Source organism: Athene noctua, chromosome 10 (genome assembly GCF_965140245.1).
Source record: "Athene noctua chromosome 10, bAthNoc1.hap1.1, whole genome shotgun sequence".
Classification (NCBI taxonomy): domain Eukaryota; kingdom Metazoa; phylum Chordata; class Aves; order Strigiformes; family Strigidae; genus Athene; species Athene noctua.
Genome location: NC_134046.1, coordinates 14,072,655 through 14,090,091, shown reverse-complemented (window position 1 = coordinate 14,090,091; position 17,437 = coordinate 14,072,655). Strand labels below are relative to the sequence as shown.

Here is a 17,437-nt window from a genome sequence, read left to right as displayed (position 1 = left end):
CCTGACCATGGGGCAGCTCACAGCTTGGGCAGGCATCAGCACAGAGAAATTCATGTGATGCTTCACGTTCTCATGGCAGCCGCGTGGACTGTGGTGCATGGCTGTCTAATGAGGCTGGCAGGGCTCTGAGCTAACATTAGCTGTACATCTATTAATTTAAGCACTAGTCTGTAATAGCTGTGTTAAATTTGCATGGTAAATTTGGAAGGGCTAATGAAGCCGTGGAAATACTCCAGAATGACCCAACCCTAGCTATCTCCAAATAACGTCATGTGGCTGCTCTAAGCTCTGAGCCTGCCTGTGTGCTAAATCCTGCTGCTTTGGTAATGTGGCCGTGCTAAGCAGCTCCGACTCATGCTGTTAGCTCCGTTGCTTTGCAGAGAGGGCTCTGCTCTTAGCACAGCTGAGCTTTCCAGATTTGGGACCAGCCTTTCAACCACGCAATGTAGAGCCCCCTCCTGATCTGTTTGGCCTCTCTCAGCTGTGCAGTCTCTTTTTGGACTGACACAGATCATTTTTGAAGCTGTATGCAAGTATCATATAGCGTTTTACCCAGAGAACAATGTGGGATGGATTGACAAGAGCAGAAGAGCTCAGGCTGGGAATCTGCAGCAATATCTCGTACTAATCCACTAGCTGAGGCGCTTGTGAAGAGGAGACTTATGTGACATAGTAAAAGGTTGATGGTATTAGGTGTTGGGTGGGATAAAGGAACTGAGAGATCCCATTTTAAAATTCTTTGTAAGTTGTGCAAACTGCTGTGTCTTTGCTTGTCTGGTAGGGTCTAGACATGGGTTGCGAGCACTGTATTGTTAGCTTTTGGCATTGAGTCTTGAATATTTGAGATGGGTCCTGAAGGCGTCTTATTTAGAGGAATGTCTTTGCTCCCATTTCAGAGGAGGTTTCTGCCCTTTTTGGATCCAGTGAAAAAAAAAGTACATTTTTCATTCTCCTTGTTCTGAGCTATTTAAGGTAGAGCCCTCTCAGGAGCCTGTCTCAGTTTTTCATTGTGGGGACTGGCAGTGCTCTGTGCCCTGTGTTACAGGGCTGCTCAGCACTGATAGGTCACAGAAAAACTTCTCTTCCAGGGCTAAACAAACGTGGAAGATTGGTACTGTGTGATGGCCTGGATGTCACTATAGATTTCAGCTGGCTTCAACCTGGGCTACCCGAGACATTCAGGCCATCACCTCTTTTCCCATCCTGCGTTGGCCTGTGCAGTTGCAGGCAGCAATTGCAGTATCCCATTAAAACAGAGGCATGTTTCAGGCAAACAGAATCGCAGAAGTCCTGAGACCCTGAACTGAGTCTCTGGCCCTGAGCTGTTGGGATGTGAGGATTAGAATATTGATGCAATGTGCGCCCACCTAGCTTGGCTGCTGTGTTCAGTGGTGTCCTACTGATCAGAGGTTAACCCTAAGGTTACACCTTACTGGAGTAATTCTGGGTGGGAGCGATGTTGATGATCGTGGTGTTTGAATCTGACAGCAAAAGATGAGTGTAGAAATGTAGGTTTGGGCCTCATATGCTGCTGGCTTGGTATTCCTAGCAGAGGAGACTTACAGGAGAAACCCCAGATGCAGAGAGTTAATGCAACTCCCTGGCAAAAGCTTTTCCCAGCTGATCTTGCTATAGGTAGTGTAGGATTGTACAGAGGGTCTAGCCCTATTTTCTCCCTGCATGGGCAGAAATAGCTCTGAAAGCATGGAAAAGGCATTTACATGTCTCCAGTCCTTGGCTTTGTCTTTCTGCAAGGGTATTTGTAGCTGATGTAATGGATCTCTCCAGAAGAGTGTCTAAATACGCACTCTGTTTGCAGCCTCTGTGGAGCTATTGAGAGTAATGTGGAGTCACGGCGAGTGTGTGGGATTGCATTTAGAATAAAGGAGGAGTAAATGCTTGACAGGTCTACACGATGTGTGTGCTGTGTGCTGCTGAACACAGCAATTAAACAAGGGCTGCTTTGCCTGTCACAGGGAGGGGATGGAGCCGGCTTGAGTCCTGCTTTGTTCTTCTAGGAAGCCGCCTATTAATATCTGTCCTCCTGAGAAAACTTCCCGGAATGATGAGAGAGATGTAAGGACAAATTTACACACGCACACGAGAAAGGTTTCATAACAGAAAATGTCTTTATTGTCAACATCCTTTGATTGCTCTGAAATTTTTTCTTATAGATCCCACCACAGCCCCGGCGTGCTGCTCCTATCACCCCCCCACCTCCAGAGAAACGCAAGAACGCACAGATTGCTGCCTCTGTTAAAAGTAAGGACAAACCACTTTCCAGATCTTGGGCATGAAATGGACACTGGGCAATATAACTGTCATGGTGCCCAAATGATTTTGCTTTGTGCTTAGAAGAGCATCTTTATATATACCCTAGATTTCTATAGGTTTTATATATGAATATGTATATATCCTACATTCCTATAGGTTTCAATGTTAATGATTGTGAGCTGGTGACCAGTGCACCTTCAAGCCCTTTCTGATCTCAGAGAGTCTGGGAAGCCTGATGCTGTGGATGGGTGCCAGATACAGCATCCTCCTGGTCTTCTGGTGCAGGTGGCCCTGGAAAACATGGTGCTCTTCGAGGAGCAAACTGCCTGCTTGCATGGCTGGTCTGGCCAGTGCACAACCTCAGTGACTTAAGATACTTGTGGGTGTCCTCCCACAGACACTATGGCCTTCTCCCAGCAAGGCAGAGGGAGTTTTCCTGGCAGTGCAGACTGTGGTAGTTCACCATGGGGAGCTCACTGGTAGCACTTTCGGGACAGGCTCAAGTCTTGCTTTTGGCTCCCAGTACGTCTGGCACTTTTTTGTATGGTGCTCAGATGGGATTTCAGTAAAACTGGTGGCTGGTGCCTATAAGGAGCAGTAATAATACTAGGGGCACAGCTGCCTACGTGCTGCCTGCAGGCAGAGGAGCAACTAGTCAGGAGCACTTCAGAGCAGGACCTTCTCCATCTTTGGCACATTTGGGCTGGCAGAGGCTGTGGTCATCCTGACAAGCTGCTGTCAGCTTGCCCAAGAGCTCTCCTGTGCTGTGACAGTCACACCATTAGTGACACACAGCCCATCTCAAGCCCACTTGTGTCTCCTTGTGAGGAGCAGGGCAGAGCTGTTGACTTGCAGAGGTGAAACTTGGGTTTGGCACCAGCTTACTTCATGGTACTGAGCCGTTTTTCACTGTGGTAGTGGGAGTTCACAATGGTTAGTTTCCTTCAGCTCATTATCTTTATTTAATGAAGCATGGTGAGAGCTATGATTTGTGAGTGCTCCACTCTGAGGAGAAGGAAGAAAAAAGAGGGGTGCTGAACCCCTGTGGGAGAGAAGGGCCCTGTTTTTCTGCCTAGCTTGTGCTTGCCTTAGGGTGGAGTGGTGGATGGAGTAGTGGAGAACTCCCAGGACCAATGGGGCAGGAAGGGCTGGAGTTCCCTGCAGAGGTGCAGCAAAGACATTTCACATGTCTGTCCCACTGGTCCTTCCTTTGCTGTGGGGGAAACTGCCTTCCCCGAGAGCTGGGCTCCCCATGGGGTGTGCTGCTTCTCTTCCAGCACTGACATCAGCTGCTCTTGTGAAGCTGTAGATGAAGGTAGCCCAGTATTTGCCTGAGTACTGTCTTCATAGTCAGGGAAGGACTTGGATACATTTCTGCCCCCTAGAAACTAATGGATAAGGTTTACCAAAACTATATATTAGACCAGCTTAAAGGAAAGAAAAATCTTATTGTCTCTTTGCCTGTAGTGGATTTTTTTCTTGGAAGATGGGACAGCTGCCACTGCTAGAACTAGTCAAAACTAGAGATAGGGGGAGAAATACAGCAGAGCAGATAATGTGGAGGCTTGTGAAAGCGATGGATGCTAGCAGGGCTGCAGGACTCATGATGGAATGTTGGAGAGTGTTGAAAGGGAGAGACTAGAGGTGTTGTCAGCCAAATGTTTCCTTCACTGTGAGTGCTAACCATGGTGTGCAGTTGGTGAGGTGCATGCAATAGGGAGGTGCCGGCTGGCATGTGAAGCCTTTCGTGTCTTGCAGTTCTCAGGCACCATCATTCAAAAGTGAGGGCTTAGATCCTGAACGCAGGAAAAGGCCCTTGCTAAGCCAGGGGGAAAAGACTTTTCTGTCCCTTAGTTCTGTCCCTCTCTCCCTTCCTTCCCCTGCGTAAAACACTAAGCCCTTTGAAGGGTATTCATCTCAATAGAGTAGTTTTCCCCTTTCTAAAGAGGTGATTGTGTGGGAATGCTCCGGAGAGAACTGGTACAATTTTGCTTTGAGATAAGTGAGGCAGGAAGAGGAGTTAAACTGCTGTGGTGGCATGCACAATGAGCCTTTTAATGGACTGTGCTGTAGCAATTTGGTTTTTTTCTTTTTTCCTTTGATGCTGTTGCTAAGGCATTTTTAATTGTTCCCTTTCAGATGCTGTTGAAATTATCCCTGGGTCAGCTTCTAGTGCCTCCTCTATAAGCACAACATCCCTGGATACCTTGTACACTGCTTCTTCTGTGTCAGAGACCGCTCTCCCGACAGCCACCTCCAGTCCTGCCAACACCCCACCCCCTGTCCCGAGCCGGAGCGTCCACACCACAATAACACGCAATTTGGACGCCGGATCCGTGGCCCACTCCCGCTATGGGACTTCCCCAAAGGATGGGGCCAGCAAATCTCCCCAGACCAAGAGGGTTGCCCCGGCACCACCAGCTGAAGGGGGGTCCCAGAGGTCCAACACTGTGGACGGGGAGAAGACTTCTCAGGTGAAGAAAGCTGCCCCGGCCCCCCCTGCAAGCCTCGATGCCTTCAACTCCCTCTGCCTGGAGGATAAGAAGGCAGCTGAGGTGGAGACAGTGCCACCAGAACCCAGTGGTCTGGTGGCGTCTGTGCCCAAGACAATAGGTGCTGAGCTGATTGAGCTGGTGCGCAGGAACACCCACCTCAGCTACGAGCTGTCCCGCGTGGCCATTGGCGTGGTCATCGGCCACATCCAGACCTCCATCCCAGCAACTAGCAGCATCATGGAGCAGATTCTCATCTCTGTGGTGGAGAGTAAGGTAATGTGCATGGGGCAGGGTCAGGGGCTGCTGCAAACCACTTCCTAGCATTGGGCAGGTGTTTCGACTCAGTGAGCTCTCCTAACGTTTGGAATGAGAAGTGCAGGGAGATCCCAAAGGAAAGGGGAGGGGTGCTCGATATGGGGGTAAATGTCTAGCCAAGGGAACCAGGGGATTAAACCAAGTCCGAGTGCTGGTAGTAGGGTAGTGAAAAACTGGTGAGTTTATTCCCCAAATGAGCTGCAGATATATGACATAACCTTGAGTTTGTTGCTGGGGGTGAGACATGAAACCAGCTGAGAGGGCCCTTCGTGCTGGGAAGCACTGGTATGCTGTGGTAGAGGGGTGGGTGTCTCAGATAAAGCTGCAGTTTGAGGAGAGGGTGATGAGATGGGCAGCAGTGAATTGAACCACATCAGCACATCAGGTGGGAGATGACAGCCTTCCAGGTTCCAGGGGCAGCGCTGGTGACAAAGCAGCGGTGCGAATGGACGCAGCAGGACTTGAGGCATGCTGAAACAGCTCTGATAAGTTGTTGACCACTGGTTGTGAAAGCTCGCAGAGAACCATTGTGGCAGCATAAAATCAGAGACAGAAATTAATAGTGACTTTTTAAAGAGGTATTTTCTGTTATGAACATGACAAATAGAAGCTGAGGAGAATGGAGCCTTCTCAGTAAGTGCTTCTGTATAGAAACCATTTATAAAATAATCCATTGTATAAACTTGTTTTCTTATTTGGTGCCACACATTCTGTACGTAGATTCTGCATGCCTTTGCATACTGTAAATCTGCATGCATTCTTGTCTCTTTTGATGATGGAGCACTCAAAACTTCTATATGTCTGGCCTGGTCTTTCATCAAAGTGATGAAAACTAGTTTTCTGTAGATGGGAACCTCTCTATTCTATTACATAGGCCCCAGCCCTACTTTTTTTAAAGACCATGGAAAAGTAGTTTTTCAGCCACTGGAGGAAAAGCATTATCTTGAGCTTGTTCTAAATAAACCTTATGCCAAAATGACTGTATATTCCTCCTTCCTCTGCTGCAGACATGCAAGGAGGGAACTAAATTTCAGCTCCTGCTTGCTAAATACAACCCTGAGGAGCATGCTTCGTATAAACATCTAAGATTGGAGTTCCATTGCTAATGGCAAGATTATAATGAACTGTTCAGAGGCATTTGAATATGGAAAACTAATGTCATGCAAATTTTAGATCAAATCATAATCTGGTTAACTGTCTGCACTGAATAGAAGGTCCTATAAGCAATCATTAAGTCTGTGGCCATAACCCAACAGTTAATTGCTTCCTTCTTCAATAACAATACCGTGTCAATGTGCGATCTAGATTCAGCAAAAAAATTTAGCTGTTTCAAGCAAATGTTCTGGCTCTGACTTACACGCTAAGAAGTTCAGTTTTCTTTTATTTGCACCTTGGACAAGATTTGAATATAATTTTTGTCTTTAATACCTGTTCTTTGGATACAATAAGCTTAATTCCACCGAAGTTATTCAGGGCCAGGTTTCTGCAGAGGGGATTTGAAAACCTGAACTTCATGGCTATTGCTGTAGACCAGCCTGAAAAAGATGGGAAGAAATTCTGATGGTGGTGCAGGGATAAGTATGGATCGACTTGTAACTGATATGGTATCTGTCATCTAGGACATTCACAAGACTTAAAAATGCCCAGTACTGTATGGAGACAGAGCAGGAAGGTCCTGTCCCATCTCGTAATACCTCATCATACCTATCGTGAGTGGTACCACTTTCAGAAGCGGAGCCTGGGTGGGCTTGCACAGTGCTCAGGTGTAAATGTTGTGGTGTGTGTTTTTCCTGAATGTCCCACGCAGAAGGTACAGCTCCATTGATACATCTGCTGGTCCCAGCTGAAGTTGTTCACCTAGTGTAGAAGACCAGCTCTAACAGTTGAAAGAGCAGTCGATGTAGTTGTGGGGTGGCTATACTGCTGTGGTTTCACTAGCATAGTTTAACAGTACAAATTATAATTGTTGGCTTTGTGGTGTTCATTATACCAAATCATTTCACAATTTCAGGGGTTTCTATGTAGAATTGTTGCTGACTTGTCAGTTCCAAGTCAAGGGCTTTTTTTCTTTAATTTGTAACTTTTGAAATCCCTCTACACCCCAGTCCATGCAAATACGTGATCAATTCCTCTTCTGTGTATTTTTCACGGTTTTTCTTCTACCTCTTAAAACAGAGCAAGAGGTCAGCTTTGATTTAAAGCCTTGGTCTGCTCATGGTATATATCATACCTGCTTCAACCTTTTGTATCACATTCTTTAATTAGTTACATCATTTCTATTCCTATTCCAGTCTTAATTTGAAGCCAGATCAGTGGTTTACTAAATCAATTCCAGAATCCATTACCTTGCTTCTATTCCCAGTGCTTTCTGAAGGTTGAATTGTAGTGGCACTTTGTTCTTATTTACCTTGCTGCTCTTCCAGCATGGAGCCAGCTCAAGCATTCATTTTCAAGAGAACAAAAGAAGCTTCTGCTGGGACAGTATCATGCTCCTGCTTTTAGAGACATGAGGCTACACTGTGGAAACAACAAAGACAAGGAGGGTGCTGAGGTGCTCACACCTTAGGAAAGATGCTCCAGAGGTACCATACTACTTGGGGAAGCCTGACCTGCAGGCACAAACCTTGGCTTCCCCGTTTCAGGCTTTGGCCTGGCCTCGGAAGTGGCCCCTCTTCCTGTCCTTGAGCCGGTTCCTGCTGCGTGGCCTGGTGACTGGGCAAGATGTGCAAAGGGAAATGAAACCTCTTTTCAGAGGCACTGCTGCAGTGACTGTCTAAACTGGAGATGGCTTTCATGGGAACTCATTTGAAATTTGGATGTAACTAAAGATAATATAGATGCTGCCTGGTTTTCAAGCATCTAGAGAATCACTCGGATTAGTATGTATTGGTGATATGTGATTGCCTTCTGTTCTGCTGAATTATCTCCTGTCTGAGAGGAGGGGGTGGTACTGTAGACATCTTGTCTAGGGAGGTTGATTTGAGGATTTATTAAACTGAGTGTGAGGCAAGCAAAATTGCCTAATACACAAGCTAGCTACACCTTGAGAGGGAGTGCTTAGAAATCACTTATCTGCTTTTTATTAAATTAGCATTGCTGTGTTGCACTTGTGACTCAGACCCATTTTGGGTTGCCTTAGATTTAAGCTTGAAAACAGCTGACAGGTGCATAATTCAGTTCAGTCTTGCAGATCAGCCCCTGCTGCTGGGTGGGGTCAGATGGTTCTTGGATGTGTTGGAGATGGAGGAACAAGTTAAGAAGGTGGTGTGGGAGGTGACATATTTCTGAAGGGGGTTTCCCTTGTGCCCTAGTGCTGGGCTTTGACCTGCTCCCAGCTGCCCATCACCAGTGCCTAGTGGCTGCCTGTTGTCCCCAACAAACCTTGACAGACCTCATGGCTAATATGGCCAAGCTCCCTCTCCTTCCCCTGAATCCACATGGGCTGCCTCTTGTGTGCAGTTCCTGTTCATTCATTGAGTCGGCTTTGCTTAAAGGACAATTGCTTTTGACAAGACACAAATGCTACTCTGAGACTCAGCTTTTCCCTGCGGGAGCTTTGTCTCTCTGCTCGCCTGGGACAATGGGAAGGTTGGCAGGGTGAGTGCTTTCAAGGATGAGTCCTTTAACTGGGCTGTTAGGGTGCTTATGCAGGGCTCCTCCTTAGTGTAATACTGTAACAGAATTGAGTCTGGAGGGTGGGAGGAATGCATTAGTGCTTAGGCAAGTCCTTTACTCACTAATTGCTACAGGAGCCTTTATGAAGGTCTGTGCCAGAGTCTTCACATGCAGCCGTCTCAGTTCAGCTGTAGCTGGGCCACACTCATCCAGAGAGCACTGCTGCTGAGCACGTCCACAGCAAATGTGCATTGGGCTGCGGGTGGTCAGGGCACCTGAAAAGCGAAGGATGTGGAAACCTGACCGAAGCATAGCTAACGCGGTGGATGAAAGCAGAGTTCTTCTCTCTCCCCGTGACTCCCCACACATCTGTGTGCAGTGGGCATTGCCTCCCTGCAGAGGGCTGTGTCCCATGGTGTCCGGCCGGGAGCAGACCTGCTGCTGCCGACAGAGTGTGTGAAAGGCCCGCCCTGCAGAGCTTGGCTCAGCTCATGTCAGGCATCTCTCTTGCACCGTGTTTCAGCTGGTTTAGTGACTGCTGAGAAGCCTGGCAGTCTGTGTGTGTTGAGAGCAGCGTTAGCAGCCTGGTTTTTATAGATGGTGCTGTAGTGGAAACGGTTTGCTGTCCAGAGGAGGCGGGAATTCCCAGACCAGACCCTTGAAATGTGTGTGAAAAGCTTCTGTATGGTTGATCCAAGGTAAAACTGGACTCATCTGGAGGAAAACTGCTGGTAGGTGTGTATACCCATGACACTGGTGATCCGCCACGCTTGCTGTCGTGGTGGGGAGGGACATGGGAGGAGGCAAGGAAAAAATAGGAGGAAGAGCTTGGCAGGAGAGCATCCAGGTTTTCATGACAGGTATGACCACCTCTGAACAGTGTAGGTGCAATGAGGTTCCCAAAATGATTTTGGGCTGTTCAGGAGGAACAAAATCTCGGCAGCAGTTTGTTCTGCTGGGATGGGAGGAGGGAACTATTTGAAACAGCAAGATAATGCAAAGCAGCATTGTTAGAAATACTGAAACCACCTCCTGCTTATGAGCTCTCCAGCAGATTTCCTGGAAACAACCATATGACAAAGCTGCAGGTTGAAGTAGCTGCCAAGATTAATAAGCAGAGACCTTGCCCTGGTGGTGGGAGGGCTGAGAATGGTGCTGAGAGTGCACTGAGAAATGCGTGATGTAGTTATACCAGTCGGATTGAAGTGCTTGTTAATGGATTGATCTCATCCAAGTCCATTAGGAGCCATAAGGGCTGCAGATGAAGGGTTGGAGGAAGGAGATTAGTGATAAGAGGCTGAAGAGAGTGATCATTAAAACGAGTACTCATTAAAATGCTTATCCAAAAAGGCATCCCAGCAGTGGACTGAGGTAGGACCAGCCCTGCACTGCTCTGGTGAGGAGGATGTGAGTTGGTACATAAACAGAGAACCTTCTCCCAAGCAGCTGGGACATACGAGGACAGGCAGGTAACACTGCAGTGCTGTAGGTCATCCTAAAAAGAGGAGGAGATGGCAAGACCAAGCAAATCTCTTAACTAACGTATTTGCTTCTATGATAAATCACCATTCAGGGGGAGATTCTCCTTGTGTTTGTGCTCAGCTCCTGAAAGCTGCTGTCCTCTCTCACAGCTGGTTACTTGGTTTTCTGCTAGCCATCCACAGCTTCACAAAATTTTAAGGGCATAGAGAGGCTTGTGTTAAACCAGCATGCTCCTTCCTTCATTACCTGCCTGACAAAAATTATGTAATGAGCAGCGACAACACGAATACTTTTTGTTACATAATTAAAGTACTGAAGTCCTAATTAGTTCGTACCCCAAATACCCCAAAGCAAATTACTAACAATTCTGTCTCTAATAAAGCAGACAAGATGTTACTGTTAAACCCGGAGTGGTTTTCCTAGAAAGATCTGAAGGTTTGAAGATGTGCAGGAAGGTGCTACTCCTACACTTGGCAGTCTCGTGTGACACCAACTTGTGTTGTGGGTGTGCGACTGTGTGTGTAATGCACTGACACAAAACGTGGGCTCGTGTCTCCATACAAAATCTTTCTACTCTGCTTGTAACGTGAAGGTCCTTAAAGGCTTGCTGCCCTCGGCCTCACAGCCAGCCTGTTGGAAGGAGCTGTGCCAGGAAAGGACTAAGTCTTCTTCAGGTTCCCAGAAGACACTGTGCAGTAGCAGGGTGTCCTGACTGGTAGTGGTAAAGGCCTTTTCACCCCGAATGATCGTGACTTGTCACTGCACGCTGCAAGACAGCTTCATCCAAAAATTAAGGACTTGGTCTCAGTGAGTGGGTTTTCCCTGTTGTTTGAATTTCTCAGCTCTGTTCTGTTCCACTTTGCTGATCTCCTGCTGCTTGCTGTCACTGATGCTAAACCCTTATGTATATAATTTAAGTTCTTCTGTAAATTAGTCCTTACACTCTCTTAATGGTGCCAGCTGGGCTCATCACCTATAACCAACCTGGTTCCACATGCTGGTCCCCCCTTCTTGCCCTGCTTTCAGGAAACCGGGTGGTTCATATGATATACCTGGGCCCTAGAGGGTTATCCTAAATTGCACACCACAGCAGCTGTTGGGGCTGGTTAACTGCTGCTGACTACTCCTCTCTCTTGAAGGAGAGGAAAAGTGTGGGCAAGGCAACTGAAGACTAAGGCCTTCATGGCAAGGGTTATGTATGAGGTGGAAGTGGTGGGAATGCAGATGACAGCAGTTTGAGAGGAGTACGTGCAGTAAGATTTGCTGAGTTAGTCTGAATTGTAGCTACAAGCTTCAGAGCTGCTGTGAATGGTGGTTGAGCTCTCATGTTTGGAAGAAAGCAGAAATAGAGCAGCCCAAGATTGATTCCTGTCCTTGCTGCAGAAGATGGCAGACCCAGTGTTGAGCAGTTAGTGTGTAGAGTATCATGCAAGCGTTTGTTCCCGAGTCAGGGATTAAAGGAAGATCTGTCCCTTTCAGGTTGGAGGGAGGAGGCAGTGAAGAGAACTTCTTCTTGGAGGCAGTTCTGCAGTGTGGTGGTTTTGTGTCCTGGGACACATCTGTTTTACTGGGGGTGAGCCTGGAGCTGTGCTCAGCCACTGTCTGGCAGTGGTCCTGGCCCATGCCAGGCTGGTTTGGCTTTCCTCATTCTCAGAATGATTTTTCAGAGTCTACAGTGTCTCCTCTAAAGGGCTTCTGAACACCTGTCCAATGCCTGCATCCAGACGGAAAGCAGTGTTTTTTGTGGGGAGGTAAGAGAGTCCCTTCGGATTCATTAGGGTTGGGTTGCCCCATGCTCTTGGAGCGCTGGACTGCTTTTGTGATAGATGTGGCATCTTTGGTTGTCTGTGGGAAGGGTGAATGAGGGTTTAGCTGACGCTGAACGTAGGATTCTGGCCAAGAATTTGGGGCTTTTAAGTATGTTGAAATGTGCAGAGGGCTGTGGTCATCCGAGCTGGCTTCTTGCCTTAAGTTCCTCTCTTACAGAACATTGGCATTCCCCTTACCGCAGCGTTCCCCCTTCCCTGAGCAGGCAGACCGCTGGTGGTGTTCTGGAAACACCCTCTGGTTTGCTGCGAAGGGGAGAAGTTTGTGGTGTGCATGTGTCCTAGGAGGTTACAATTATGTGTTCTAGGAAGGACTTGGGTACAAATTTCCACAGCCTCGGGAATGTTAGTTGGCATGATCAGCCTTTGGTTTACTAAAAGCAGTAAGAAAGGGCTGTAGCTTTGTTTGAGTGAGGTTTCTTGCGTTCTTCAACATCCCCAGAAGACAGGTAATGCTCCAGCAGGATGGTGGCAGCTTGGATTTAAAGACTTTAAGACAATGCACCAGTTCTGGCACCTATTCAGATTCATTCACTGCATTAGCTGTGCGAGGAAAGGAGGCGGGTAGAGGCCCCAAAAGTATGAGCACTGAAATAACATGTGTCTTAAACTTGCTGTCTTTTTGCTGCCAGCTCTTGACTGAATGAGGTCAGCTGCCAGTCCTGAGACAAAGATTAGAGGAAACAGGCACCCAGACAACAGCTAGCTGTCAGGACCCCACTAACCAGTGGTTTTGCTATTGTGCAGAATCTGAGTGCAGGGCTGCCCTCAGGACAGATCTGCCACGACGAGCAACGGCTGGAGGTGATCTTTGCAGATCTGGCCAGGCACAAGGACGATGCTCAGCAGCGCAGCTGGGCACTCTATGAGGATGAGAATGTAATCTGCTGCTACCTGGAGGAGCTGCTTCGCATCCTGGTGAGTAAATTTCTCTCTTTATAGGCAAAGCAGGCAGTCCCGGTGAAGTTTCTTTTTTCTGACCTCCTTTGCCCCTGTGTTGCCATCAGATCTGCTGTGTTGGAGGGCATCGGTTTCTTGTGCATCCCTTACTGTCAGCATGAAGCCCTGCCCTCCTCCCTAGGGCCTGCAGTCTCTTGAGCTGCCTTCCACTCCACCTTACAGAGCTATTCCGAGAGAGTTACAGAACTGTTCTTCATGGTAGCTGTGCTATTTACTTATCATAGGAGAATATAAACCCTCGCCTCCAAAACGAAACTGTCATCCTGCAGGAAACCTAGAAGTTTGCTGTGAGTGTTTTGTACTCCTAGGCCCATATGAAATGTCTGATTTCAAATGTCCTCTGTGACTGGGAAGTACCTGTGGGGTGAGGATCATTAAATACAAAGAAAATTCTAGTTGTCTTGAAAGTGAGCTTCAAAGCTATTTTTGTGAGCAAATATAAAGTATCTCATCACATCTGTGTGCACAGAAGTACATCCCTGTAGTGAGCAGCAGTAGGAAATACTGTCCCAGTGCTGTCACTAGCATGTATATACCCCATCTGTGTAGAGGAAGTGTGATGATACAGGAGCTGCCGCTCAGTGCAGTGACGTGGTCTGTGTTATGGGTGTCAGTGTGGGGTTTGCTCTTTTGTATTCCTCTCCAGTTGACATAAGCAGAGCAGATACTTTTTTGTGTAATAAATGCCAGTATCTTTGTCACTCAACATACGGCATGTGCCGCCTCACTGTGGGCCTGCAGGGCAAGGCAGAGGGGGAGATTTTGTGCAACCATTTCCTCATAATTTAGGGGTAGGAGTTGTACAGTACATCTCAGGATGGGAACAGTGCTGGAGCTGCCCTTTGTAATTGCATGATGCACTCATCAAGGTGCTGCTGGGGTCATGGGTTTTTTAGATGTTTTCAGCCCAAGACATGCTGTATGGCAGAGATGTTTCTCAGGAATTCACTTTGCAGAATCTGCAGGGTGGCAGTTCTTGAGCTGCCTTTGCACTCTTCCTTCAGTTTCTTTGTGAGATGGTTGGGCTGGGGCTACTGAGATCGGAACGCAGCTGGCCTCCCTTGAGGTCCCTGCAGCAGGCACCTTGCTGCTTTGATGTGCCACTGGGCTGACCTGTTCATTTCTGCTTCCAGACAGATGCAGACCCAGAAGTTTGCAAGAAAATGTGCAAGAAGAATGAGTTTGAATCTGTCCTGTCCCTTGTGGCGTATTATCAGATGGTAAGGTGACAGAATGCAACAAATCTCTCTTTTTGACATTTCCCTGAAGATGCAAAAGAGCATGGTTGATGAATATATGTAAGATGTTCCTCCTGGATAGGGCAGTTCTGCGAACTAGATGGAGTTGCAGCACATCCCTTTTGCATGCTGGCTAATGCCAGTGCTATGTATGCAGGTTGTGTAGAAGAGCAGAGGATGCTGTAGACTTCGAAGCAGTAGCTAGTGGTGTGAAGGGTAAAGCTTACTCTTTTTATTAGCTCCATTGAGGGACAAAATCAGCATTGCTAATATCTAGAGAAAGGATTTCCAAGGATACCTTGGGAAAGCTGACAGGCTGTGACCACTCCTTTTTAATTGATGCACTCCTGTGTATCAAAGTAAATACCTTTTTTTAGGAAAGTAGATTGTGAGTAGAAGCCTTGCGAGTGAGGAAGGAAATCAACATTCAGAGGAAGAAATGTAAGTTTTGCTTTCACTGCCTATGCAGTGTTGCTTCACACTGCTCCTTCCTGGAATCTGCTGTTGTAGGAGTCTGAGGGGGTTGGAAACTTGTCCCTGTCTTGTTCCTAAGTCCCCAGCTACAGCACATCAAGCCTTGTGTCATTTAGCTTTCATCTGGCACTTCTGTGTCTAAACCCAGAGTTTAGCATCAGGGGGCTGTAGCATATTTGGGAGCAGTGGGAAGGCAGGCTGGGCATAACGCAGCCTGCTGGCTTTCACTGCCTGCTCTTCTCTGACGAAGATTTCAAGGAAGCCTGACCAGGTGGAGAGCAGTTGGCTCTCCTGCTCTGGCTGCTGTCATGCCTAGTGCCAGGCATTGGCACACTTACATTCTCTGAACCCTGGCGCTGCTGGCTGAAGCTGGAGTATGAAGGTTACCCCAGCACCAGAGCTCCTGTGGGGAGCTGCAGGTTGAGTGTCATCTTTGCTGAAATCCCTGCATGTCCCAAAAGCCTCTGCTCCCAGCACAAACCCAACAGCTTCACAGGGGAGGAGCTGCTCCCATCCTGGTCATTAACCATCACATGCTGAAGAGGGTTTGCAAATACAGTGTTGTCCGAAGACCTCCTCCAGAGCAGCATTCACAAAAAGTTTACTGTGCTCAGAGAAACCTGGCTACCCAGCAAATTAAATCTCTTTGCTAGGGACGGGTATAGGTAGTTGATTTGTATTATATTTAGTGAATGAAGTGGGGCATTTCAGATCTGAGCTCTGGCTGCCACATGCCCTCAGACCACACATGCCAACAACATGTAGGCAGCCCAGTGCTGAACATTACTGTAAAATTACTCCTATGCTGCGGTTAAAAGCTCATAGAGCTGCTGGGTTCACTGTCACCCTGGGAGGGTCTGTAGCTTCCCAACAGCAGGAATGTCTAGCCAGTTGTCTCTGCCTTAGAGTGAGCTCTCATCTGAGACATCGTTTCATCTACTAAATTGTTTTTGCAGGAGCACAGGGTGCCATTACGGCTGCTGCTGTTGAAGTGCTTTGGAGCCATGTGCAACTTGGATGCTGCAGTCATCTCAACACTTGTAAACTCTGTGCTGCCGATGGAGCTGGCTCGGGACATGCAGACTCACACACAGGGTGAGTCAGTGCTGCTGTACCCAGGTCCCCAGGAACATGTCTTTCTATTAGATGATTTATGGCAGCACTGGTAGCCCCTCATTGTGTGACTGTTCTGTGTGCCCAGTGCTCTGTGGAGAATGGTGTCTGGTTCTGAAGTTGCTCAGGTTATTACAGCTGTAAGTGGAGAGTGCAGGGGAGGGGATGTTTCAGTCCAGTGGTGCAAGCTTTTGAACATGCCATTAATGATCTGCATTGCTTCTTGTAGATGTCTTAAAGCACATTTTGAGCTCCAGTTTTGTTTCATGATGCTGACAAGAGACACCTGCAGTTCTCAAGGAAGATCTCTGCAGCTTCTTATAGGCAGTTTTTCTCTGCACTCTACCTCAGAGCTTTGCAGTGTTTCTTGCTGATGATTGAGATGTGTGCTGGTTAAAGCTCTCTCCACCACTGTACCAAGGGAGATGGTAGTGCTGTTAACAAAATTGCAGTCTTGGTCCTCTGCAGGATAGTGCCACAGCCCTGCTTTCCCCAGCATTTTGCTTTTGATACCCAGACTTCACCCTCATGTTCCTTCTAGATCATGCTTCTGCTCCCTTTGTTAGGATGAGCTGTCCCTGCTGTTAACAGGAATGTCCTTCCTGTCCTTTGAGCTCCATGTGCTCAAATGCTCAGTGGTGGTGGAGTGGTCAGATTTTGCTAGTGTTGTCCCTCAGATCTCCTGCTTAGCCCAGTGTCCTTTATCTCCCAGCAGCCAGGATCAGATGCTGAGGAAGGTAAATGTGTAGTAATACTCCCCTGACATTCCCTTCCAGGTCCCCACACATGCCTGGCCCTGGGCAGTCACAGCTTTACTCCCCATTTTGGAGTCAGCCTGTAGGTCACCAGTGCTGGCAGTGGCATATACTACTTTTCCCCTTAAAGGGATATTGAAAATCCATTGTTTTCTACTAATCATGACCCACAATTACAGTAGCTGTTGAGTGACCATGTGGATCGAATCAGAAGAGCCCCAGCCTTGCTGCCCTGATTGCAGTATCTAGCCTGTTGGTTTGCTGCAGGCATCATGGAGCTGTGGAGAACTATAATTTTGTGAAGAGATTGTGTAGGGATTGACAAGTCTGCGCAGAACAGGGACAGTCACATCCATTTGATGTGAGCCAAGTAAATGTCCAAGATGACCATCTTGGACATGCATAATAGAAGTCCCCGTTCCCAGCATCCCATCACAGACTGTGCCAACCCGACTGTGTGATGGACAGGGATGACGGGGCTAATCTGGAAAGGGGTATGAGAGGTGAAAATAAAGCCTGTTGCAGAAGGCTTTGTGCTCGTCTTTGCTTAGATGCTTTGAAGTGCAGGCATTTCAAAGGTGAAGAGTGCCTGAAAAATATTATTTCAGCTCGGAGCAGGACAAAGCACTGGTGATGTAGTGTGGAACCAAGATGATTATGCCTGCATTAGCTGTGCTTTCTCTTTGTACTACTACTGCTTATCAAGTCTGTGTAGTGAGCTTACCACACTGCTGGTGTTTTATCTGGTTATGCATGAGAAACTTCTTCTCTGGGATGAGATTTTACTGCTCAAGAAGCAAATCATACTTGGTTATGGGACTATGACTGTGCTTCTGTGGCAACATTACTCCTGATTTTGTGCTGCCAAAAATAAACTTTATCATGCATCC

The 17,437-nt window shown here is 47.5% G+C and overlaps 1 protein-coding gene across 3 annotated transcripts in view; it reads left to right on the top strand.

The window, feature by feature from the left end:
- Window positions 1-17,437, top strand: part of NCKIPSD (NCK interacting protein with SH3 domain) — a 54,312-nt gene that overhangs the window by 25,796 nt on the left and 11,079 nt on the right. For 2 of the 3 annotated variants that reach the window (XM_074913944.1, XM_074913947.1), the window contains exons 4-8: window positions 2,175-2,262; window positions 4,414-5,042; window positions 12,755-12,925; window positions 14,101-14,187; window positions 15,636-15,774. In XM_074913944.1, the coding sequence (XP_074770045.1) occupies window positions 2,175-2,262; window positions 4,414-5,042; window positions 12,755-12,925; window positions 14,101-14,187; window positions 15,636-15,774 (1,114 nt within the window). Of the gene's footprint in view, window positions 1-2,174; window positions 2,263-2,559; window positions 2,578-4,413; window positions 5,043-12,754; window positions 12,926-14,100; window positions 14,188-15,635; window positions 15,775-17,437 lie in introns of all 3 variants that reach the window. The other variant, XM_074913945.1, reaches the window with a different exon arrangement.